At 41.8% G+C, this 25,514-nt stretch overlaps 1 protein-coding gene across 3 annotated transcripts in view; it reads left to right on the top strand.

Moving 5' to 3' along the window:
* The first annotated feature begins 7,894 nt into the window (after nucleotides 1-7,894).
* The window catches only part of GPT2 (glutamic--pyruvic transaminase 2), a 30,048-nt gene continuing 12,428 nt past the window's right edge, over nucleotides 7,895-25,514 (top strand). For 2 of the 3 annotated variants that reach the window (XM_064459468.1, XM_064459466.1), the window contains exons 1-3: nucleotides 7,896-8,692; nucleotides 22,676-22,765; nucleotides 24,263-24,371. In XM_064459468.1, the coding sequence (XP_064315538.1) occupies nucleotides 8,351-8,692; nucleotides 22,676-22,765; nucleotides 24,263-24,371 (541 nt within the window). In that variant the 5' untranslated portion in view covers nucleotides 7,896-8,350. Of the gene's footprint in view, nucleotides 8,693-22,675; nucleotides 22,766-24,262; nucleotides 24,372-25,514 lie in introns of all 3 variants that reach the window. The other variant, XM_064459467.1, reaches the window with a different exon arrangement.

Genomic DNA, 25,514 nt, shown 5'->3' with positions numbered 1-25,514 from the left:
AGAACTCTGGGCTATGCTATTTTTCACATGCAAACTGAGGAAACGCAAGGGTTTTAATCACTTCTAATCTGTTTAGGCTCCACTTTGGCTACCTGGCCCAGGAGAACATCTTCCCACTGTCCTTTAGCAGTTACCCTAAAGAGAGAGAAGCCATTTCAAAGCATCCTATCAGAGGGGGCACACCTGGTAATGGACAGAGACTCCATGAAGACAGCCCCTAAATGAAGAAGATTATGATCCATATTTGTACAAAATACTGTAGTTCTCATTGTACTTCTCACTGTACTTGATTTTCCATCTTTAATATAAATATTTATAACTGTTTATTCACTAATACATGCAAGTTAATTAAAGACACTGAAAAATCTATTCCAGTAATAGATCAGCTGTACTGTTTTTTTGTTGTTGTTTTGCACTCTTCTTAAATGAATTGATTTAAGGTAAAACCGTTGTGAGGTTTAAATGACCAGAAGGATCTGTTTGGTAAATATTTTTTCTATCTGTTTTCCACTGGAAGCCCTACATGTCACAACAGGCTGCAATGGAAGCTTTCACATTATTGCAACAAAAAGGATTTTGATTTCAGGTGATAAATGCTGATAGAGGTAATTACTCCAGATAGCTTTATATTTTTGCCAGGGTAATAAGACAATAAAATAACCTCAGCATTTTGATTCTGAGTTACTCACATAAAAAGAAAGAGGATGGATGCTTATTGAACTATAGTAGAACTGAGATTTTCACCCCTGGAACACAGTAGTTAGACTTTATGTGCAATACTTGCTTCATGTGCACTATCATGAAATGAAAGCAATGCTGGAATGGATATATAAATTGCAGGCAAACAAAAATAAACTCATAAAGTACATATGGTCAAAATATAATTAGAAGTGTTTTAAATCCTGAATATTCATAGTGTGGGAACATCACTGAACTCTGATTATCAGCTCTCCACACAAATATGTTCTGAGTGGTTTTCTAGGTGCTGTGGGTATCTAGATGCCCTAAGTTACAATAAGCGTATGTAAGTATTAACTTTGTCTCTTATGGATAAATGTAAGATACACAGCTATAGAGTTTTGTTTGATCAAGTTTTCCTGATTCTATGCCCAATGCCTCAACTATAAAACCATCCTTACTGCAGTTTCACACACAAATTTCTCTTCCTGAAGACTGCAGCAGTGTTGTCAGACAGCACTGTGCTACCTCTACCATTCCCAGAGCAACGGGAACAGCACTAGACCTCTGCCATCACCAGGGCCTGAATTTCTAAGAGGTGAATTACATTTATGCCCTAGAAAGTATCGTTCAGATGCCCAGTTTGTCATGCCAGCCCTCTCCATCCTTACTACCAATATTGTTTGATGAATAAAGAATCAAACATCTTATCTGCAATATCCTCTCCTGTGACAGTACAACCTATTGTTTTTTTCTATCCTTCCTCTAGTGTGTCTGTCTTGAGCCCAGTTCCCAGCCAGGGCTTGAGGACACACTCTTCTGTACCTGTGAGCATCTTGGGCTCCCCCAGGTGTGTGCTGTGGTTTCTGCCTGAGTACAGAGCTACTGAATTGGCTGATTTGCCCTTTTCCTTTTCTTCTTCTTAAGTTACATCTCAGAGGGTGGGTTTTGCTTACCTTCTCTCTCTGCATATTATTTTCAGCCTATAGCAACCCATTATCAGCAGAGGTCTTTCTCCAGAGATACACAAAGACAGGACAGATTTATTTTTTATCTAAACTCTGATTGTGGCCAAAGCACAAATGTGTTATATATAGACAGGACATGCAGGCAGATTTCATTCCTGAATCAAGACCAAATCCATGCAACCAGGACCTTGAGACTACCTTTGAATTATTTTTTTTTTCATCTTAACTGAGAAGGTCCAGACATAGCAAAACATAGAAAGACCCCTTTGGTGTTTCAGAGGGTCTTTGTAACAGCAGGGGGCTCTGCTGTCTATGGTAATGGTATCTAGTAAATAAGTTAATGAATATACAAGAGAACTAACAGAGATCTGTTACAATACCATGCCTTTCTTTATAGAACAAATAAACTAGTCAGTGACAGATGTTCAACTATTCTAACATAAATAAAAATATTTTCCTTATTAAAAGCAAACAAGATAGTATTCATAGCTAAACAACTGATTATTAAGATTTACCAGACACATTTTTCTTGTTATCCTAATTTATTAACGCATTAGTTTTGAGTTCTGAAAGTCCAAGACTATTTCTTTTGCATCATTTCAGAGGTTTAATCCAGCACTGAGAAAAAAATAACAAATACTTTTTTAAGGATGCGGGTACCTCCTCTCTTAGAGAGCTGATAATGAGCGGCACCTTGCAAGACCAAGCCTCATTTAAAATGTGCTTTACATTAATTTAAAATAAAAACTAAGAAAGTTATGCAATTTCCCTACTTTATGAAAGGCTACACATTACTTTTTAAGTGTCTATTCCTGATGGCTTCTTTTCTTTGCTGTTGCCACAACAGAGTCCAGATGATCTGAATGGTTTGAGATCTTAGGGTTCTTTCCCCTGTCACGGGAATGCAGTATATATGCCTGCCACACCGGCTTCCTGCACACCACAGTGTTTTGGCACGCAACTATAATTCTACAATTAAAAATCCCAAAGTAGGTACAATTCACATATCTAATCCACATTAGATTTGGAAAGAGAAGCACTTCCATTTCTGCTCACCACTACAGACAATCTGGAAGCATTCTGCTCTCCTGCAGTAGAGTTCCCTGTGAGCTCTCCTGTGAGGGCTGACAGCCTCACACTTGCCGAAGAGCTGACTACATGCAGCAAATTGAAAAATTAAATTCCTAAAATGCTGTGCAACCTTGCGCCAGAAGGTTATAGCATGCATCCTGATTAAGTAATGACTTCCTAATTAGTCAGCCATATTCAGTGGGGCTTTTATTCTTTCCACAAAGTACTAGCCAGAGAATTATTCAGTTATATCTAAAATACATGGGTATTCATACCAAGAACAGAATGTATCAGAGGAAAATTACAAATAATAAGAACAGCTAGATGATAATATTTGCAATGTTACTATGAATGAATTGAAGGTGTAATGTTACAGTATACAACTGGTAAGAGGAAAGTACTATATAAAAATCGATTCATTATACAGACAAGTTTTAATCCTATTTTCTGTGATTCTGGTTTTGGCAATTTTGGTAACCACAACAGTTTGCAATGCTTAATACTGTTAGCATGATTCTCATCGGTAGATTTCAGGGTAGGTGGAATCTGAGTACCCTCTGAGTCCTTCCATATGAAATCACAAGAACGTTGTGCCTAACAAGTCCTTTGAGATCCCATTACTCTGAACTTGGGCAAGAAAAACATTTAAGTGGTACAAATGTTGGCTTTGTTCTCCAAGTACAGCTAAATATCGAGCATTTCCCAATTACAAAGTATTTTGTTCTTCAGAATGTTGTTATGCATTGATGTCTTTTGGTTTCAGGAAGCCCACATTCAGGTTGACTTCCTTTCTACAGTTCAGGTTTTGCACATTAGCACTTGCCTGAAAAAAACGACCATGCCACCAAGTGTGAGTATGGCAGCTTCTAACAACACAATGTAACTGCTAGCTATTTCAGACAACTATGACATATTTATGAACCAGCTCAGAGCATTACTGCATCACCAAGCTTCCCAGGCAGCCAAGGCCTGCTCTTGCTTTAGTCACTGCAGCACTTTCCCACCCCTGCAACTGAACATCATCGTCACTTGTCCAACACAATCTGTGGTGACAGAGTCTAACCAAAGTGAAGCCCACTTCAGTGAACAACATTTTACATTTTTTAAAGAAGTCATATGTTTTCTATACCTTTACTGTGCTTCTTTTTGTAATCAAAAAGAAACATTTTAATTTCTAGCTTCTGTATTTTAGTAAGTTGCTGTATTAATAATGGGAAAAAATCCCTGAACTTTTCCATTCAGCTGCTTGGTTGTACTTGATTCAGGTAAAACCACTCAACAGGGGGTGGTCCTTTTTTTTTTTTTTTTTTCTTATCATGAGAGAATGAGAGCTGGTAAATATTAAGATTTGAAGTCACTGGACTGGCACTTTTTCCACTTAACTGCACTGTGGTCTGGCCCAGATCTTAAAGGTTTATGTTCAGTTTGAAGAACAGTAAGAACAGTAATTTCTCCAAAGATGCTCATTGTATACTGAACTGCTACCATCAGCAGTATTCCACAGGAAACAATCATCCTCCGCACTTGTACAACACAGAATACAGGAAGAGGTTGCTCTTTTTGCCTAAAAACCCATAGTTTTTGTAATGTGATTGCCATTTACATAATGTACTCCGAATCCATTTAAATAGGACTTTATTATTTAAATATTTAACAACACTTTGCCATTTAAAGCTATTAAGAGTAGTTTTCTCTCCAGTGCCTTTATTTAAATGAAAGAGCAGAAGACAAGTGAATGCTTAGTTACCAGGTGCCATTATTGTAATCATGGGGTTTAAACCATGCAACTAGTCATAACAAAGAAGCTTGCTGAAGGTCTGTCAGAATGGAAACGTGACAGCAGCTGTTAGTCTGTTTATCAAGGTTTTTCTGCAGTTCTCCATCTACCTTTCTACATATTTATGCATTTGCTGTTGTTCTGTACCTCCAACTCCTCACCATCAACATGGTACTAATTATTCTAGCCTCTTATGACTGCAAGAAAATCAGCCTCTGTCTTTATGACTAAAGAAGGAATGCAGCACGGAGATTTAAGAACTGCCCTTGGTAAGCAGGATTTACCACCTTCTTTGTCTGGCTTGTCTGAAACTTGTGTTCATATGATTTGTATAGGATACATAAAATGTCTGTTGATCAGGTAAATTGATCACCACAGGCCAACTTGCAAAAGCTAACGTCGTCTTTGAAGGGTATAGCATGAACCTGTAATTATGCATGCTATCTGTAGTTCAAATCACAGGGCAGAGGAGAAATAGAAAGGAAGATTTCCGTAAGTAAATACAAAAAGATACTTCATCCTTAATAGGTCATTGCACAAGATTTTTACAAACATGCATTACCTAATGTCACAGTTCATGAAGTAAGTTTTCTTTTCCTCATTTTATTGGTAGATATGCCAAGGTACGTCAGAGTGCTATGAACAAAACCACAGTCACACTGACACAGGAGTGGAATGCTGACTCTCCCAAAGTCATCAGGAGCTTTGCTGCTAACTCCAAAAGGCAAGAAGATAGGCACAGCTTTGCCTCAACATTACAAGTTCATCATACATTATTTCCATTCCTTAAAGTATCTGTATTAAAATAACACTTGGAGATACAATTATCATAATTAAAGCAACAGCTGCTTTTTCTATAAAACAAATAAGACTTCATGTTACATTGAATATGGAAAGGCTTTTTTTCATCTTATTTTCTGTGTGCATTTCTTAACATAGGAAATTGATCAGCTATTGAATTTCAAGTTTGCATATATCCATTCAAATGTTTTACTAAAAACATATGCTTTGGCTTGTGCAACACACGTTTTAAGATATTGAGCTTTATTCCAATGCTGCCGTGCTATGTTACATGTTAATGAGCAGCATTACAGAATTTGCAAACAAGGTGTGAGGTCTTGCTTGGATTGTCAGCTAGACACAGAAACAGAGATGTCAGGCAATCTGTAGCTTTACTTCCCGGTAGATCAATCTGAGATACTGTGGCAGTGCTGGCTGGAAACTTTCTGCTATGCCAGCTGTTTCTGGGGGGTGGATTGGGGGTGGAACAGCAGTGTGTGGACTAAGAGCAAAGGTTAATTTGCGTTCTTCCCCTGGCAAAGTTAGTGGTTCCAAATCCATTGGACTTTGATTTTTAATAGGCTGGGTAGCATTTCAGTCCTGATTTCTAATAAGCCCTGCAGCACTCACACTCACACCAAGATGACTGGGAAGTCTACTAGTATACATTGAATGTAAATATTAGAATTTAAACTAGGTTGAACATTTCAGGTGATCTGAAAGCTTATTGCGAAATCAGTTCTGGTTTTGGTTTTGTGGTAAATTTTACTTGACAAGTCTTACCACAGCTTGAAATCATACCTTCTGAACTACATTTTACCAAACCAGGGAAAAAAAGCGCCTGACACTGCTTGTTAATTATCAGTCAAAAAGCCAGATTCAGGTAACACTCAACTTTTGCAGATACATGACTGATGACAACTTTAAAGGAAAAGTGTCAAAATGTACAGGCTCCAAAGCTTGACATTTCAAAAGGTAAAAAGGTTTATTGGGAAAAAACCCAGTCTGAATGAGAAGCAGACTGCAATGTCCTCAAACAGTTATTGAATCTGCAAATAAACAAAAATGCCCTTCTTGGAACTTGAATTTCTAACATATAGTGCTCTACTGGGTCATTTTGAGAGCAGAATTTTGGAGGGAGGCTAAGCAAGGCCAGACACACTCCACTCACACTCAGCCTTCACAAGCTGAGCAGTAAACAAGAAACACAGTTCAATAACTGGAAATACACAATATTTAATTCCTGAGTAAAACAAATTAGTTTTCTGCACCATCTCAAGTTGGTCACTTCAGCACAAAACCCATCCCATTTCCATTATTTTGTTAACTATGAATTCACTAAAATTCTCAAGTAGCGATTATTTTTAAATTAGCACAGAGCAAGAGCTAAAATATTGCACTTGAAATAGAATAAGGACTGGAACAAATTATTTATGAAACTAAAGACAAGGGCAAGCAGAAGCTCATTAGAAAGAGGAAATTACTAGTAAAGACTGGAAAAAGACTCAAGATATAATTGTATGGGACAAAATAAAATCAAATGCAGCCAAAGCAGCTTGCTTTCTCTTCATCAGCCAAAGAAGGATACCAAAACACACAAAGCCTCAAACCATCTAATTTAGGTACCTAAAATAGGAAGCTGGTTTTCTGTATTCTAAGTCAGTGGAGAAAGGAAAGTAAAAAGAAGGCTCTACAAAAACAATTCACAAATAAGCCTGATTTATAGCCCAGGCTCTAACTCAGAGAGGTAACATTAGGTCATAGGAATATTTCTGAGTGAATGATCACTTATTCTACTCTCCAACCACAAACAAGATGTCTCTTCTGGGCACCCAGGATGAGTAAAGCTGGCCTTCTCCTCCCCAAGGGCAGCAATGAGGAGAGAGCATTTACCTCCCTCTCCCCTGAATTCTGCTGCTGTTTTATTTCATGGCAGATCTCCAGCCATTTGCTATGAAAGTTGAACTGAACCCGAGATAAAAACATTTTAATCATCCGGAAGCAATGAGGAAACTGTGAAAGAGGACCGACTTGTTCCCGCGAGGGGGAAGGATCCAGTGGCATGATGACAGCGTGAGGGATGAGGCTGCTGGCGTTCACCCTTGCTGCCTGCTCTCGTTCTCCAGCAGCCCCGCAACTGGTGACCCATCTGCAGACCCCCGCGGCTGCGCCTAAGCCTCAGGCTGCATTTATAACACCGCCGCGAAGCTGGGAAACGAGAGCAGGCGGCTCTTTTGCCGCACGGAGTGGCGGAATCAGCGGGGGCAACGCCGCCTTTCTCCAGCCCCAGAGCGGAACGCCAGCTGCAGACAAAGGGAGCGCGCTGTGCCGCGGCAGACGGCGGCGGCGGCAGCAGCTCCCCGCCCGCCGGAATTGCGCCGCCGGCGCTGCGCCCCCGGGCCCCGCTGGGTCATGCACCGAGAAGACTCGGCTTTATCCTTCCCTTCGGAAAGGCCCCTGGACCTGCTGCCCCCTCCCCGCTTCCTCCGGCACCGGAGGCGCGGCGCCGCTCGGCGGCGGCAGGAGACAATGCGGGAGCGAGTCGGTCCGGGGCGGGGAGGGGAGGGGAGGCCTGTGGGCGCGGTAGTTCCGTGCCCATCACCTGATGCTGTAGGCAGACGCAGCCCAGCGCCGCAGGAACTACAGGACCCGCCAGGCAGCGCGCCCGGCAGTGGGGCTGGAGCGCTCCACACCTTGGCACGCCTCGAGGCTGGGGCGGCTGCTGGCGCCGGCTTAAGAAGGGTGGGTCTAGCTGGGAGTATTCCGGAGCACTAACGCGCGTACTTCTGTTGGGGAGCGGGGGCTGCAACGCTGTTCTGATGCAATGGTGGGACCTATTGCTCCTCTGGTGGCATCGCAACGCTGCAGCATCAGTTGTATCCGTTACAATTAAGTTTGCAGGATCTGGACATGGGAGGATCGAGCACGTACGCGTAACGGTGCCAGCCCTTCAGCATTCCTTCTGACTGCATCTCTTGCTCGTGTGCGTCTTACTAGCTCCCGGTTCCGATTACAGAATACACCCATCTTCAGCACTCGTGCCCTTAATCTTGCTTCGGGAACTACCTGAAAAAGCATGCACCGATTTGCCTTGATTGCCAAGCAAACTGCGGCAAGCCTGGGCTGCAAAGGGCCAGGGGTCTGCCGAGGCGGAAGGAAAGACATGGATTTGCGCTGCGCAGCTTCGCTGGCGGCGGGGCGGCAGCCGCTGTGTCCTCCGCTCTCGCTGCCGGCGCGGGAGCGGACGGTGCGCTGGAGCAGCGCTGCCAAGGCCTCCGCCGTGAAGATCACCGAGAAGGCGAGTAGGGAGAAGATCCTGACGCTGGAGTCTATGAACCCCCAAGTGAAGGCGGTGGAATACGCAGTGCGGGGCCCCATCGTCCTTAAAGCCGGCGAGATCGAGAAGGAGTTGCGGAAGGTGAGGGAGGGGCGACCGGGGGTGCGGGGCCGGGCAGGACGTACTCCCCTACGCGCCGCCCGCTCCCGCGGTGCGCCCGCCGCCGTCGCCCCGGCCCTGCCCCCGGGGCACTCCTCCGCCGCCGCCGCTCCTGATTGGGGCGCCGGGGGGCTCGGCAGGACCGCGGCCGGCGGGACCGCCGACACCCCCGGGGCCGGGAGGCGACGCTCAGAAGCCTCGGGAGAGCGGGCGGCCGGGGAGGCTCGGGTTGCGGCGGCGGCGGCCGTGCCGGCGCGGTGCCTCGTACCAAGCCGACACCCGGAAGACCCTTCACTTTGCCCCCACCCCGCAGCCTCCCGGAGCGGGGCCGGGCCTGTTCTCCCCGCGAGAGCAGCCGCTCCCCGAGCCGCCCTCGCCCGCCGCGGGCTGCCCCCGGCCCCGCTGCGCTCGGGACACCCCCTCACTCGCCAGCCTTCGCTCGGGAGGCGGGAGAGGCGCAAAACAAGGAAACCCTCCCTCCGGCTACAGTTTATCTCGTGTCACTTGCGTAAGGCAAATCTTGTATACCCCCATAAAGCGGTGTTTGTATTTCTTCAGCCACTTTGACCCTTTGCTGCAATCCCATGTCCTTTGTCTTATACAAGAGAGTGAGTGACCAGCTTTCATCATACTGGTAGAGCGTTTGAAGCATGCATTACCATTTTAGAGATACTGCCGGGGCAGGGAGGCGCCTTTGAAACTGGCTGCCCCCGAGGACGTGAGATGGACCCAGCTCTTCCCGGCACTGCTCCCCAGGCTCGTCCCGCACTCCTCTGCCTCTAGCTAGTCCAGAGCCGGAGAGGCTGATCTTTCTGAGAAGACCACTACGGCGCGCTTCTCCTTTTTCAGTTACACAAGCTGAGGTGCTTGAGGACCAGCATTCAGAGCACAAATGCTCGATAAAGCTGCGCAAAGTTTTAGGTGGTTAGAGCTTTTAGGGAGATCGGGCGATAAAGCCTGATACAAGATACTCCTCAGGGTCTGGGCCAAAATGTACTAAAGAAAGCATCCAAATCATTCTGTGCTTACGTTTTGGTCTTCATATTTTTCTCTTATTCCTCATCTTAATATTAAGACTTAGCATTGGAAAAAACAACAAACAAACAAACCAAAACCAAACAACCAAACCCTTAGCAATTCAGGTGTGGCTTTTTGCTTGTACTATTCACATCACAGCTTCCCTTGTCAGCACGAGAACTCACTTATTTTTGTTTTCAATAAAGCATCTGGCATAGTTACTTTTCTGTTATTTCATATATTATTCCCTGCCTTCTAAAGCCTTCCCTTCTAAACCTTCTAAAGGCCTATTCTAAAGCCTTCTCTGCTATAGAAAGTCTTGCCTACATATTATTACAGGTACTGCAAGACCAATTTGATTAGTATATGTAAAGTGCTTTGAACAAAAACAGGGCCATAGCAAGGCTAACAAGAAGAGATTATTTTAATTCTTTTTGTGTAACTTGCTTCCCCTTGTTTTAGAAGGTGAAGCATGTTTTCAGCTGTGTATTTATATAATACTTATATCCAACTCAGTAATAAAAACAGCTTCTTTTTTTAGAATCTACTTGGTACTTCAGAGTGGTGATGGAGATTTCGTTTCAGAAAATTTGTTTTGATTTTGGCTTAAAACTTGTTTATAAAGGTATCATTGTCCTTATGCAACTAGGTTCCCTACTAGGTCCATTTTCTAGGGTATAAAATCCTCCAGTGTCCTCACTGAGTATGTTTGTTTTCAAGTTAACATCACAGGGCAGGAGATATTACTTGACAAAACAAATATAATACAATTTTCACTAACTCCTCCCAACTCCCCTGCTGCCTGCAATTACAAGCTGAGTCACTGGCAGAGGAATAATCTTCTCTGCACTTTTTAAAAAATACAAGAGCAAGTCATCACAAATCACTTTATTAAAAGATTGTTATGGCAGTTTTGTGCCTGCTTATGTGGCATTTTCCATTTAAAAGTTGTTTTTTTCTTGAACCAGTCTCATGGAATATGATCAACGGCTACCAGCATTCACAGACACGTGACTGCTCTAAGACGAGTAAAGCAAACAAAAACCTCCCTGTTGGCAGGGAAGGAGGACAGTATTACTGCAAAAGTTGAGACAATGTATCTGCAGAGAACACTAGTCAGCTTAAGGAAGCAGCTGAAATACTTTATTTTCTTCTGCACTGCTCAAATTATTCACTCCTCTTTGCCTTTGTGACAAAAACACTGTTATTCCTTCTATTGTGTAATCAAACTGGTAAGGTATACAGCCTGGAGTAGTACTTAAGTCCCCTATAATTAAAATATTACATGTTATCTAAATGTCTACTTTTTGGTCTAAAATTGACTTCTGTGTGATCACAAGTCAATGGCACTTCTTTGTCTACTTTTAATTAAAATTGGACAACTACTTTTGTCATCCCTTTCAACTTCAGCTCACAGAGTTATGTCAGCCATTGCCAGCAAAATTAACCCTGACTGCTAAAGAAAAGAGGCTGAAGCAGTTGTCAGAGAAAGGTAATGCCCCACAGCATCTCTAGATCCATGATTACTCTTCACTGACAGGAAAAGGGTTGCCCCATAGCAACTCTGCTACATATGGTGGGGAAGGATCTTCGCACAAGCGTGAAAGCATGGACTCCATAGTGTGGCATGGAAGTGCTGCACTGGCTGGTGGCAGCAAGAACAGGCAGAAGCGAAGCAATGATATACCCACTAGTAAATCTGCACTTGTCCTGTTCTGCCGAGATGCCTTTGGGTCATTTGTTTCTAAACTAAAACCATCTTAAATGCACACACTGCTAATCAAATGCAATAGAGGTTCTCCCTGTTTAAACTTGGTTCAATACAGTTAGACTTCACAGTTGTGTAACTTATACAGCTTGTTATGTAGGCTGTAAAATAGCAACTTGAAGCTGTTTGCACAGTGTAAGCTTTTGTCTTCCTTGAGTTCTGTTCTGCTGTCTCAGATTCTGAATAGCAGATTCTCTATTATTCGATCTGGCACTCGCTTCTCTTGTATATTAACTGCAAATGATTACAACAGGAGCTGGAACTCCACAGTGCACACAGAAATAAGAACTAAAATGTAACTTGAGAAGTCTTCAACTAAGGATAGTTCTTTAAAAAAAAAGGAAATAAAAATGAGGCATTAATTTCAGCTAATGTGCTCAGGATTAAGCCAATGTAAGTGACAAGTTAGAATATTCTATTAAAGCAGAATAAGGTTGATTGCTCAGGAGTACAGATGGGGCATGCTGTACTTGGACTTCATGAGTTTTGTTGGCCTGTGGGTGACCTGTATTAATCTAGGTGGAAAAATCAAGCTTTTGATCTACATTCAATCTTTCCAGCTGGAAATCTTTAGGCAAAATCACTTATCTGAATCAATTCTCTGATTATTTTTTTTTCTAATTTTGAGATTGCATCACGCTTCAAAAGTGAAAACCTGATTTCTTTTCCTCTTTGCTAATGGTAATAATGAGCTGATTCTGGCTTGCTAAGGTGATACAAGGAAAAAGAACTGACTTCAGCCATTTTCCTTGGTGTTTCTAGAAACTTTTTAAAGCACGCTAGAGCACAGGTATATTTTAATAAATGATAATACTCTCAAAAGAAGTCAAACAAATGAGGTCTTTTTTCTATCCATTTTTTTTTAGACTTGCTGACAGATGGCCACCGTATTGAGTATTGACTTTAATTACATTTCAGACTAGAAATTTTAGCTTGAACATTAATTCAATGCAAAAATGATGTAATCTCTGGACGGAGCCTTTCTCTTAACTTAATTGGTAATAACAAGCTAGCTTTATATAGGCAGCACACATACCTGATTTGTTACTTCGCATTCATGGTAATTTTAACTGACCCTGTTATGGGAATTCCCTTCATATCTGTTACTCTCTCCACTTACACTCCCCTTATTCCTCCATTTCCTGCTTAGGTTTTACATAATGTCAAGTTCTGTGTCAGGTTAAGTTGGCTTACACATACTTGCAAAGCATGTGCATATTAAACAGCATTTTAGGATCCACAAGTCAACTCGTAACATTAGCAACTGTGCCTGGCTTAGTGTAAGTCACACAACATTAGGTCCGTGTTCAAAACTTTCAAGTTACTGGAACAGAATTGTAGGGCAGATAAGGGGTAGAGGGATGGTATGCCAAGATACATTGGTAGCGTGTTGAAAGTTCTTTCAGATCAGCATGGGTGGTTAGCATATTCCACCACCAGGTCTGGAACTATGTGCCTTTAATGGCAATACGCAGCCTCTACACATTGAAGCCCATTTTCTTCTGAACAGCCACTGTACTGACCTGCTTTAGTAAAAGGATTGTACACGCATCTCCTGTGCTCATGTTTTTCATTCGCACAACTACTGCAAATAGTTTCCTGTTGTATGTTTATTTTCAAGTCACAGGTTCACTCTCTATGTTTCTGTTTAGATAATAAAACTACAAAAACTCCGTTTGCTTATGTAGCTATAATATCTTTTTTTTTTTTTTACTAATTCTTCCGGCTTTTAAAAATTCTGACTTAGAATCCAGACTTAATTGTAAATGTGAGTTGACTGTGTCCCTGGGAGTAATGGAAAGATAAAACACAGTTTAGACAATGACATGTAGAAATATAATTTGACATGCCAAGAAAAAGATACAAGATTGACTGGTACACCCAGTAATGAAAGATGTTAAGCTTAAATTACCATCCTATAATTTTCTGCTTTGAATACGTGACTGTGTGCACATTAAGAAAGTATCTTCCAGGCAAGAGCATTTGACCTCATTAAGACAGAACTGTTGTTCCTCAGTTGCCTGTACATGTTGGATATGGAAGCGAATCTGTAGTAAAATCCATGTTTTTTAACAGGGGGAAAACTACTGCAGATGAAGATGAAAGAAAATCAGTTTTAAGAGTACAATTGTCAAAATCATATGTTCAGAAGCACACAGTCCACAAGATTCAGTTGTTTGATCTTTTCTTGTAAGCAAGAAAGCAAAGTAGCAAAATCTATTCCAAAATAGCTCTTTTCCAACAGGTCTCGAAGTTAAGAGGGTCCTAATGTCTAATATCCTTCTAATAAGCATTAGTTTAATTCTGCCATTTACAGTCACATTAAAATATAGGGCTTTGTTCCTACAGGCAAGATTTCTGAATCCAAATGTGCTTTGAACAATGTATAAGGCAAAAGTAACTTGAGGACAACCCCATTCTGTAATCCCTGAATCAGATCCTCCAATTAATGGTCAGCCCCACTGATTTTTTCATCTGATATCAGGGGACATGCAAGTCATCACTGCCATTTCAAGTCAAAATGCAGAATTTGCCTTCTCCTTCCTTCCAATAATAGTTCATGTCAGCTTGAATTACACATGCATAACACAAACTCAAACCCTAACTCTGTGGTAAGCAGGTCAAGTTTATTTTTCTGCTGTGAGCTGTTTCAGTAAAAAGATTGGAATGCTGATTCGGGCCTTCAAGTCCCTATTAATTAAGGGCCTCTGGGTAGTGCTTTCTTGGCCCTTTGAGAAAGGGGAAAAAAAAAGCAAGCAAGCAACTTGGCTACTACAATGTAGATCTCAACTATGCTGAAATGTTTGGTTTTGCCAGCTCTTTTATTATACAGCTTGTTTGTGCAAGTCACAGCAAAACCAGACTCGGCTTGTGCTAAGGAAATAGCACAGTGTTTCATAGTGTGATGTTATTGCCTGATAACCATCAAGAGGAGGTACAAAGCAATGGCAATGAAAATTAAACAATGAGGAGCAGCCAAGAGTGGGCAAATTCTGAAATTCAGAAATAGCTGAAATACCATGTTGCTGTTCTGGGATTAGAAGCACCTCACATTTTCATGGCCTCCTCAAGAGAACCGTTTTCAATTCTTTCTTATTGCCATTACCAAATCCAAATCACACAAGCCTCTCTACAGACCGAGGGTTTTCCTTTGCAATTTGCTGAATACTTTACCAAAGACAGCTTTAGGTCAGTTTGCACCCTTCTTTACTCTTTCTGGGCACTGTGTTATTTTGCAATTTGCCAGCATTTTTAGATGGCACCATCATAAAGGGAACCTCCAGGCATACTAAAACTCCTAAGAGACAAACCAGCTCCTGGCAGTGCATTGCCTTCATCTTAGTTCTTTGGAATACTGTATGTTCTGTCATAATATAATTTCTTTGGTCAAATAATTCTCTCAGTACTACTTGCATGGTGACTCTGTCCTTGAGAGACGGCTTATCATTTGCTACTGTACTCCATACCTGCTGGGTTTCTTAAGGCTGTGGGGATGTCTAGGGGAAGAGGAAGTTTCTCCAAACCTGATTAACTCTGTAAAGATTTGTATTGACTCTGCACCAATGAATTCTGGTTCACATGCAAAAATCCCTTCTCCCAACTTTGCGTGATACTTAGAATGCTGCTACAGTTGTTAGAATAATCCTGTCTGACCTGCTTCAGGTTTCAGGGGCTTTTCATCTGGTCTCTTAAAAGACTGCATTTCCTCTGAGAAGGGGAGAGTGACAGAAGTAACTGCTGAAGGAATTAATTTCCAACGAGCTTATTCCAAATCTGGGAAGATTCCTTTATTCCATTAAAATCCTTTCATTTTCAAGAATACAGCAACTGAAAAAAACCTCCACATTTCTATATTTTCTGCTTTACATCTGAATTTGAAAGTGCATGATGGCTTCTTCAGCTTTAAAAATGGCTATGACAATTAATCCATTTGCTAACAATTTCAAAAGAATGACAGATTGGCTTTGTTCCCAAGATGAAGATGAATCACGTTGTTGGGACAGTGTGAGGTGCCACCAAAGGCAGAAGGCTGTAGCAGTGGTTGTTTTGTAGGGATGGGGATTGGTTTTCCTTCTTGATGTGGTTCATATCCTCTTAAGTAGACATGACTGTCAATCTGGTACTTACTGTTCCCAGGTTTGTTATTAGAGCTCCTGTTCTGCAAGCTTCACTTTTCCAAATCTCTGCCTGCTGGCAGAGGCCAGTTACAATCCAGTCAGACTGCCTCTAGAACACACCTTGAAAGCCTGCCTGTACTGAGGGAAAATATGAGAGCAAATATGAGGGCAAGAGTGAGAGAGCAGGGGTGGGGTGGGGTGAGCGGAATATGAGAGAGAGAGAAGTGGGGTGTGAGGGCAGCTATCACTAGAAGCAAGCAAAACAATTCCAATGGCCTTGTTTCTGCCCCCTCTGTATGTTCCTTGGCTTGCCAGGGACTTAAATTGTCTCAGCATAGGCATGTTGCTGACATAGTCAAACACTGTTTAGCCTTCTGCAGTGAAATAAATCTTGCCCTAACAAACTATGTCCTGTTGCAGCACTTTTCCTGCTGTTTTACACCTGATGTTGAGGTTATCAACATCACATTCACACTTCCTCCTTTCATACAGATCTTTTTATAGACCTTCCAAAAAATATTTGACATTAATCTTCCCTTGGCTACCCATGCACACCAGTGCCATCACCATAGGAGAAACCTTGACACGGGTAACCAGTGACTAATACCACTCTGTTTTGAGGATTTAAGCAGAATTCCACCTTGAACTCATCTGCAGTCATAAGCACTGTCTAGACTTCCCTTGATGCCAGCTTCTGATATTCTTGCTTTGAAACTTTGACTCATTAGCATTCAATATTTGTTCTTGCTTGTACTGTTTCCTGTTCCTTCTTTCTGAAATGGTAAGATGGGACTTTTTGTTCTGGAGGAATCAGAACTAAATCTGAACAATTTCTGATATTGCTTCTCCATAGAAAGACTGGAACTCAAGTAACAGAAAAAGGTGAGAAAAAAACTAAGTAGTCATAACATTTTTTTCTAGATTTCACTAGGAGGGGGTGTAGTGAATATCGTGAAGACAGTTCTAAACTATTGATATTAACTCATTGCCAGGGAAAGCAAAGGCCTCAGTTGTTTAAAAGCACCTCTCTTGAAAGGCTAATAGGACAACAGCTCTTGTAGCTGAGACCAAGAAATACAAGTTAGACAAGAGAACCTTTAAGCAGGTATGTGGGAAGAGTGTGTACAACACAGAAAACCTAATAATTCCTTCTCTACCAGGATTTTACAGTAAGATAACTGTTATGTATGTTTTGCTATTTTCTCCAGATCAGTCATTTTAGTAGCAAAGCTGGTGTGGCATTTATGGAGTAGGTCATGATTATATACTTGCAGCTGATGCAAGTGATGGCATAAACCATGAATTTGGCACAAGCAGGGATCTGGATGGTACCAATAGTAATAAGCTACATTATCATATACAATAAACCTGACACAGACACCAAAAACATCTGTTACCTTTGTTGTAAAGGCTATATCACCATAAAAACTCCAAAGGTGCATTATGAAATGCAGGGTACCTTTCAGCATTTCACTAACCAAAGAAGCAACTATTTTTTTTTGCTGATGACAATAGTATTTGTGTGCAAAACCCATCTAATTTATCTAACATAATATATTTATGTTATTAGTGGGTTTATTTGTTCTGGTTTTAATCTGGTAACACGGGGTATTTCTGCTTCATCTTGTTGCTGAGAACTGCTATGGTTTTTTTAGACTGCCTCACTTAAGGCATCTCTTATTCTTTAACAAATTTGTATTACTGTGCAAATCTAGTAAGACTGATTCAGTTTGCTGTAAGAAGGACCAAATGCAACCAAAATCTGTTGAAATTTTTCTTAATTTCATGCAAACTGAATTTGTTCTCCTTCTACATGTTTCTTTCTTTTCCTGCTTATTTGTAAATTAGAATGAAACAACGGTGTGCTATCAGTGGACCCCAGATAGTTTGAAAAAACCTATTTCTTGCAGTTTGCATTTCTCATATATTCTCATATATTGCTAAACTTCAGCCTCAGATACATATAATCTTTACCTGGCATCCCTTTTCCTAATTCTTTATTTAAGGTTGAAATACAACTTTTATTTAGGCACTTGCTTAGATCAGCAGTTATAAAAGCAAATGACTCAATGGAGTCAGTGTGTCACTTTCAGTTATTTTAAGTGAATGTTTTTTTCAATTCCTGCTAAATTTAAGTCTATATAAAATTGACCCTTTTGAGTCAGAATCACATAAGTCCAATTGTCTTCTTTCAATGCCATTCCTAACTACATATTTAATTTCAAAAGAAAAACCTAAATGCTATTAGTTATATGATGGGATGGATCTGTAGTGGGGATTTGAATCACATTATCACATAACCTCTCATCTGTAAATCTTCAAATCTTGGCATACCTGGGAATCAATATCCCTGGTGACTACTAGTATTTTGGTCATTATTATCTCTGCACATCTGGGTTCTAGTCTGTCATTCAAGACCAACACACAATCCATGGTAGAAAAGCAAAAAATTAGTTAAGGCTTGCCAGCCACATATTCTATATCCAAAGCCAGTAACTTGCTGTAAATACATGGGCCAGGACGAGGCTTTGTGAGTTCAGTCCACAGCCAGAGCAGGTTGTTATATGTAATTTTGTACAGCAAACTAGTCTAATTTTGCAGTTCATTAGTCCACATGAAAATTCTGTCTCTGTTAGAAGGTCTCCCTACAACCTCTCATACTTAAATATACATTAGCAAAGCTATAAATTTGTTCTTGCCTACCTTATTTATTCTTCTTGTAATGTTGGCCTTTACTTTCAGTTCATATTTTTTATTTTACTCAGTGGTGTTTCTTTCTACCAGTCAGTTCCTTGCCTTTTTTCCCCTTATTTTATTTTGCTTTTAAAGGGGTTCTGATTGCTAATCAACATTCATCAACTGTTTTCCCTCTGTTCTCATGATGTATTCAGTTCCTCAGAGGAAAAATGGCTGTCTGTTCAGATTTCAGAGATTAGAAGCTTTTAAATATTCATGGTGATTATTTAGCACTTCTGCTGTTTATCATATAGAGCCTCACTGTGATATACTTTGTAAAACATCTGTATATGGAAAAGTGGAGTCATCGCACAATGAATATTTAATCTAAATGGAAAATAAATAAACAAGCAGTATCTCTACTCCTTTTACTCTAAACAGTACAAAAAGTCTTGAGGTTTCTTTTGTTGGTGCATTTCTCAAATGTCCTCAAACCTTTTTAGCTTCTTGACAGACTCCTCCTTCCCTTAGGTGTAGCAAACAAGTTGCTCTAATACTGACAATTCAAAATGCCTCTTTTTCATCTTTTCTAGTTCAACATGTAGTTTCTAGGCAAGTCACTCATAGAATCATAGAATGGTTTAGGTTGGAAGGGACCTTTAAAGGTCATCTAGTCCAACCCCCCTGCAATAAGCAGGGACAACTTCAACTAGATCAGGTTGCTTGGAGTCCCGTCCAACCCAACCTTGAATGTCTCTAGGGATGGGGCCTCCACAACCTCTCTGGGCAACCTGTTCCAGTGTTTCACCACCCTCATTGTAAAAAATGTCTTCTTTATGTCCAGTCTAAATCTACCCTCCTTTAGTTTGAAACCCCTTGTCCTGTCACAACAGGCCTTGCTAAAGAGATTGCCCCCATCCTTCCTATAGTCCCTCTTTAAGTACTGAAAGACCTCAACAAGGTCTCCCTGCAGCCTTCTCTTCTCCAGGTTGAACAACCCCAACTCTCTCAGCCCGTCCTTGTAGGAGAGGTGCTCCTGCCCTCGGATCATTTTTGTGGTCCTCCTCTGCACCCACTCCAACAGTTCCATGTCCTTCTTGTGTTGAGGGCCCCAGAGCAGGATGCAGCACTCCAGGTGGTGTCTCACCAGAGTGGCATAGAGGAGCAGAATCACCTCCCTCAACCTGCTTGCCATGCTGCTTTTAATGCAGCCCAGGCTATGGCTGGCCTCTGGGCTGCAAGTGCACGTTGTTGGCTCATGTCTTGCTTTTTGTCCACTAGTACCCCAAAGTCCTTCTCAGCAGGGCTGCTCTCAATCCCTTCATCCCCCAGTCTGTATTGATATCGGGGGTTGCCCTGACCCAGGTGCAGGACCTTGCACTTGGCCTTGTTGAACCTCATGAGGTTCTCACAGGCCCACCTTACCAGCTTGTCCAAGTCTCTTTGGATGACATCCCATCCTTCTGGCATGTCAACTGTACTGCTCAGCTTGGTGTCACCTGCAAACTTGCTGAGGGTGCACTCGATCCCACTGTCTATGTCTCTGATGAAGATATTAAACAGTACTGGTCCCAGTATGGAGCCTTGAGGGACACCACTCATCACCAGTCTCCATCTGGACATTGAGCCACTGACCACTACCATCTGGATGGGACCATCCAGCCAATTCCTTATCCACTGAACAGTTCCCCCCATCAAATCCGTATCCCCAATTTAGAGAAAAGGATGCTGGCGGGGACCTTGTCAAAGGCCTTACAGAAGTCCAGATAGATAGCATCCATAGTTCTTCCCTTGTCCACCGATGTAGTCACTCCATCATAAAAGGCCACTAGGTTGGTCAGGCAGGACTTGCCCTTGGTGAAGCCATGCTGGCTGCCTCAAATCACCTCCCTGTCCTCCATGTGCCTTAGCATAGCTTCTAGGAGGATCTGTTCCATGATTTTCCCAGGCACAGAAGTGAGGCTGAGAGGACAGTAGTTCCCCAGGTCCTCCTTCCTACCCTTTTTAAAGATGGGCACAATGTTTCCCTTCTTACAGTCCCCAGGGACTTCACCTGACTGCCATGACTTTTCAAATATCATGGAGTGGCTTGGCAACTACATCAGCCAATTCCCTCAGGACCCTGGGATGCATCTCTTCAGATGCCATAGACTTGTGTATATCTAGGTTTCTCAGGCAGTCACAAACCTGATCTTCCCTGACAGTGGGAGGGGCTTTATCCCCCTGGTCTCCATCCTGCAGTCCATCAGCTTGGGAGGGGTGAGGAGAGAGGTTACCAGTGAAGACTGAGGCAAAAAAGTTGTTGAGTACCTCAGCCTTCTCCTTGTCTGCTGATACTAGGCCACCATTCTTGTTCATCCGGGTGGGGGGCATGCTTTCTTTGACTTCCCTTTCTTGTTATTCTTTGCATCCCTTGAAAAATTCAGCTCCAGCCATATCTTGGCCCTCCTGACCCTATCCCACACAACCAGTCAGCATCCCTGTACTCTTCCCAGGACACCTGTCCCTGCTTCCACTGCCTGTGCAGTTCCCTCTTGCTCTTTAGTTTGGCCAGCATGTCTCGGCACAGCCATGCTAGTGTCTTCCCTTCCTTGCCTGATTTCTTACACCTGGGAACTGAGAGCTCTTGTGCTGTATGGAATGCGTCCTTAAAGATCTGCCAGCTCTCTTCTGTTCCCTTGTCCCTGAGGATCATTTCCCAGACCATTTTCCAGTTAGTCCCTGCAGACTAACTCCTTGAAGAGCTGGAAGGCTGCTTTCCTAAAATTTAGGGTCCTGACTATACTCCTCACTTTTCCTGTATCCCTCAGGAGTATGAACTCCACCAACACATGATCACTGCAGCCCAGGCTGCCTCCAGTCTTGATGTCACTGATGAGCTCACTTGCATTGGTGACCATCAGGTCTAGTACTGCATCCCCGTGGGTAGGGCTGTCTATTACCTGGCTCAAGAAGTTATCCTCAATGCATTCTAGGAATCTCCTGGATTACCTACAGCTCTCTGTGCTACTTTTCCAGCAGATGTTGGGGTGGTTGAATTCCCCCAGTAGGACAAGAGCCTGCAAGCACAAAGTCTCCTCAAGTTGGAGGAAGAAGGCTTTGTCAGTATGCTCCCCTTGATCAGGCAGCCTGTAGTAGACACCAACCACAAGGTTCCCTTTGTTGCCTCTGTCTCTGGTTCTTACCCATAAGCTTTCGACCTGCTCGTGGTTATTCTTCAGGGACAGCTCTTCATGCTGTAATGATCTCTTGATGTAGAGAGAACACGTCTGCCCCTCCTTCCTCGCCTGTCTCTTCTGAACAGCCTGTAGCCATCGATAGCCATATTCCAGTAATGGGATTTGTCCCACCAAGTTTCAGTAATGGCATTCAGGTCAGTAGCTGGCAGGCAGCACAGTAGCTTCCAATTCCTCCTGTTAGTTTCCAATGCTGTGTGTGTTAGTGTAGAGGCATTTCATCCAGGCTGTGGACCATGTCTCCTTCTTAGTGAAACACCCCTTAGTTCCCTTGAGGTGTTTCATGGGAGTTTCCTTGTCGGCTCCTGCTATCTCAGGAGCCCCCAGCTCATCTCGTCAAGTCTTCGACTGTGCTGCAGTGTCCCCAGCACACCCGTGGGCAATAGGTTGAGGGCTCATAATAGCAGCCCATCCCTTTAACTATTGTGTGTCATCCCACAGCTTGTCACAGGCAAGCCTGATATGTTCCCCCTCTCCTTTTGCCTCTAGTTTAAAGCCCTCTCAATGAGCCCTGCAAGCTCCTGAGCAAGGACACTGTTTCCCCTTTGTGAAAGGTAGCTCTCCATAGACGCCAGCAATCCCGGTGTGTGTAGGCCATCCCATTGTCAAAAACCCCAAAGTTGTGTCGGTGACACCAGCCATGGAGCCATATGTTGATAGATTGAGTCTGCCTGTTCCTTTCAACATCGCTGCCCGCAACCAGAAGGAGGGAGGAGAAGATAACTTGTGCCCCAGATTCCCTCACTAACTGTCCCAAGGCCCTGCAGTCTCTTTTAATCACCCTTGGGCTATGTACTGCAACTTCATCACCATCCACATGGAAGAGCAGTAATGGGTAGTAGTCTAAGGGCCATACCAGACTAGGAAGTTTCCTAGTGATATCTCTAACCCAGGAATCTCTTACTTGTATCTAGCAGAAAAAAAAAAGCCAGCCTATCATTTAAAAATGTGTCACAGTCAGCATAATTTCTGTAAAGCATTTAAGATTTACTGGCAGTATCCTATAAGAAATGTATTAAGCTTTACGTTAAACACTCTGTTCCAAGATTAGGCACTGTTTAGTTACAGCTGTATGACAGATACCAAAAAAGACGATTTTTTTATTATCTACTTCAGCCCTAACAATACATTGTGAATCATCTCTTCTTAGGGAATCAAAAAACCTTTTACTGAAGTAATTAAAGCCAACATTGGAGATGCACATGCCATGGGACAGAGGCCAATCACCTTCCTTCGTCAGGTAAGAATATTATAAAATATTGTTCTTGATCTTTTATTAGATTACCAAGAACGCCTTAAAATCTATCTGATGTGTGTATTAGTATAAATGATTCCCTAGATGCACTTAGACTTAAAATAATTCTTTCGTAAAGAATTACAAATTTTGATTTCTGGGACAAACTCCTATACCTTGCTTGCTGAGCATCCTCTCTCAACACAGTAGCTTTCCTTACTTTCAGATCATTCCCCATCCATACTTTCTCCTGCCACTTCTCCTGTTATCATTCATCAAATCCATTATCAATAATGCACTTCAAAGAAGAAAGTGTTTGGCTTCAAAGAAAAAAGCAAATGCCTTTCTTCATCTGACAGTATACTTTAAATCTGCACACAGTTGGGTGCAACTAGTTGTACTATTGCTGATTTTGCACATTTTACCTCTGGGCAAGCTAATAGGTAGGTTAACTTTTAGGAAAGACTACTACAGAATCGCATTTGTGTATTATTCCTAAAACACAGGCAAAGTTTAAAACTAGTGTTACACTATTTACTGAGCATCAATTACACACACATGTAAAATCCGCAGTCTATAATAATGTAAATTCAGAGAGTTCCAGGACAAACTGAAGCCATATCAAACTGGGGGTCCAGATGATAAGATTATAGAATCGAGCTACACAGCAAACTGTAAGCAAACTAGGAATTCCAGAGCTTCTTACAAATTATTCAGATACAATGTTATTAAAGAAAATAGTGGGTAAACAGGAAACTCTTTCTCCCCATGACTGTGTGCACACATGGATTAATTCTTTAGTCATGGTCCCACAAGATGACAATAGCCTATCCATATTACACCGTGTAAGCATAAAAAGGAGAGAGAGACTGGAACAAATTAAGCTGATCTCAAGCAAGACCTCTAGATTCTTTTTGTCTTACATTCCTTCATAAACTTAATTCTGCTAGGTCATGTTTCTACTTTTACTATGTTCTATATCACCACTTCTTTTTAAATTAAATATTTCCCAGAAATTCAAATTAGTAATAACTGTAAGTTATTTTTGGGAAGGATTATTAGAACATGAAACTGGGACTTCAAAATTTTATCATATTTCTCAGTTCTGCTCCATATTTAAACTCTTGATTTCTTGGCAATAAAGTGGGTTAGTAATACACAAAGAGGGGAGGATAGAGCTGTTTAGAGATAACATACAAATAATTAACTGTGTTTTACTGTTTGCACTATGCATAGCTCATTCGGACTCTAATCTTCACTGTCTGTAATAAAAATAGTTAATAATTCTATAACTGTTTTTCTCAGCAGAACTTGGAACCTCATAAGATTTCTTCACTTCTGTAAGCACTATCCTTAAAAAAAACACGGCAAACTTCCTCAATAACCTTTGTTTTAAATTAGCTGGTATTTGTGATCTTCATTTCCAAGGAAAGTTAACAGTAGTATTACCAACTTAAAATAACCATTGAGAAGTGGCCAATTTACCTTTTCTTGGCGCTCTAGGTGGTGGCACTGTGTACATACCCAAACCTGTTGGATGGCCCAAGTTTTCCAGAAGATGCCAAAAAGCGAGCCAGACGGATCTTGCAGGGTTGTGGAGGAAACAGCTTAGGTAAGCGTCTGTTTCAGTTGCTCATGTTGGTATTACAATCAACAAAGGTAGTTTCAATATCTGCAGTGCTGAAATTTCTTAATTGTGTTTTATATCATTACAAGTCAAATGGGAGATGGCCTAGGGCAAAATGGTAGGGGGAGAGTTGACAGTGTTGCCTACGGACAAAGTGCAAATTTTTGATGAGACTTGTCACAGAACAGGACAAGATGAGGATTACACAGTGAGGCAGCCCTCACCACAACAACACCTAGGCATAACCCTAAACAGAACGCTGAGCTTTTTTGCATTAGAAAAGTAAGTGGTAGAGGGTAGTAGTGAAGCTTTGTTACTATTCTTATGACATCTGTTAATCCTGAGCTCTGACAGCTATGTCTCCTGCTAAATCTAGGTGGGATTGTTTACAATTTTATAATCTCTAGATGTTTCTCTGCCAAGGAGTCTACTGCCCCTGTAATGATGGTATCAACAAACAATGTCTGTCTATCTCATCTGATCCAGTTCACAGTCCTGTGTCTTAATTTTGAAACCATCAGTCCAAATATGGTTGTCAGGATATGAACTGGGATATCAGAAACCCAGGTACCAAGGCGATAATGCTTTGCAAAGGGAAAGCTATACAGCTGAAAGGAGGTAGCTTTTTACTTAGCTGAGATAGTTTTAACTAAAGATGTCAAAGCCCTATTTCTCCAAGGTAAAATAACCCTTGAAAGAACTAAAGAACTCTGTTCTTCAACCACTGTTCCTGCAAGAGTATACATATGATAGGCACATAAATAAGTATAAACTTTGCATATTCAGTAGAGAGGAAATGGAAGACACAAATTCTTTATCATCTAGCAACTATACTGTCTACTTGTACCTGGGAAATGCCACTAGAATTTCTGCTCTGCAGATAGTGTTACATACAGCTGCTGGGTACAGCAAAGAATCTGGTACACTTAATTACCTTCTTTCAGGTAGGCTAACAGTGACATTTCAGAGTATGTATTGAGTAACTGGCATATTTCTTAATCTTTGTGATTGCAGTGCCTATTTGCACTGGCATATTTTGAGAATAGGTGCTGTGAAATTTAATAAAATAAACAAAACCTGAAGAGTGGTTATGTAGCAGTAATTCAGCCTTGGACTATTCCTAACAAC

The sequence above is a fragment of the Phalacrocorax carbo genome, chromosome 8 (genome assembly GCF_963921805.1).
Source record: "Phalacrocorax carbo chromosome 8, bPhaCar2.1, whole genome shotgun sequence".
Lineage (NCBI taxonomy): Eukaryota > Metazoa > Chordata > Aves > Suliformes > Phalacrocoracidae > Phalacrocorax > Phalacrocorax carbo.
Note: the sequence above shows the minus strand (reverse complement) of the source record. Positions and strands in the feature narration are given on the sequence as shown.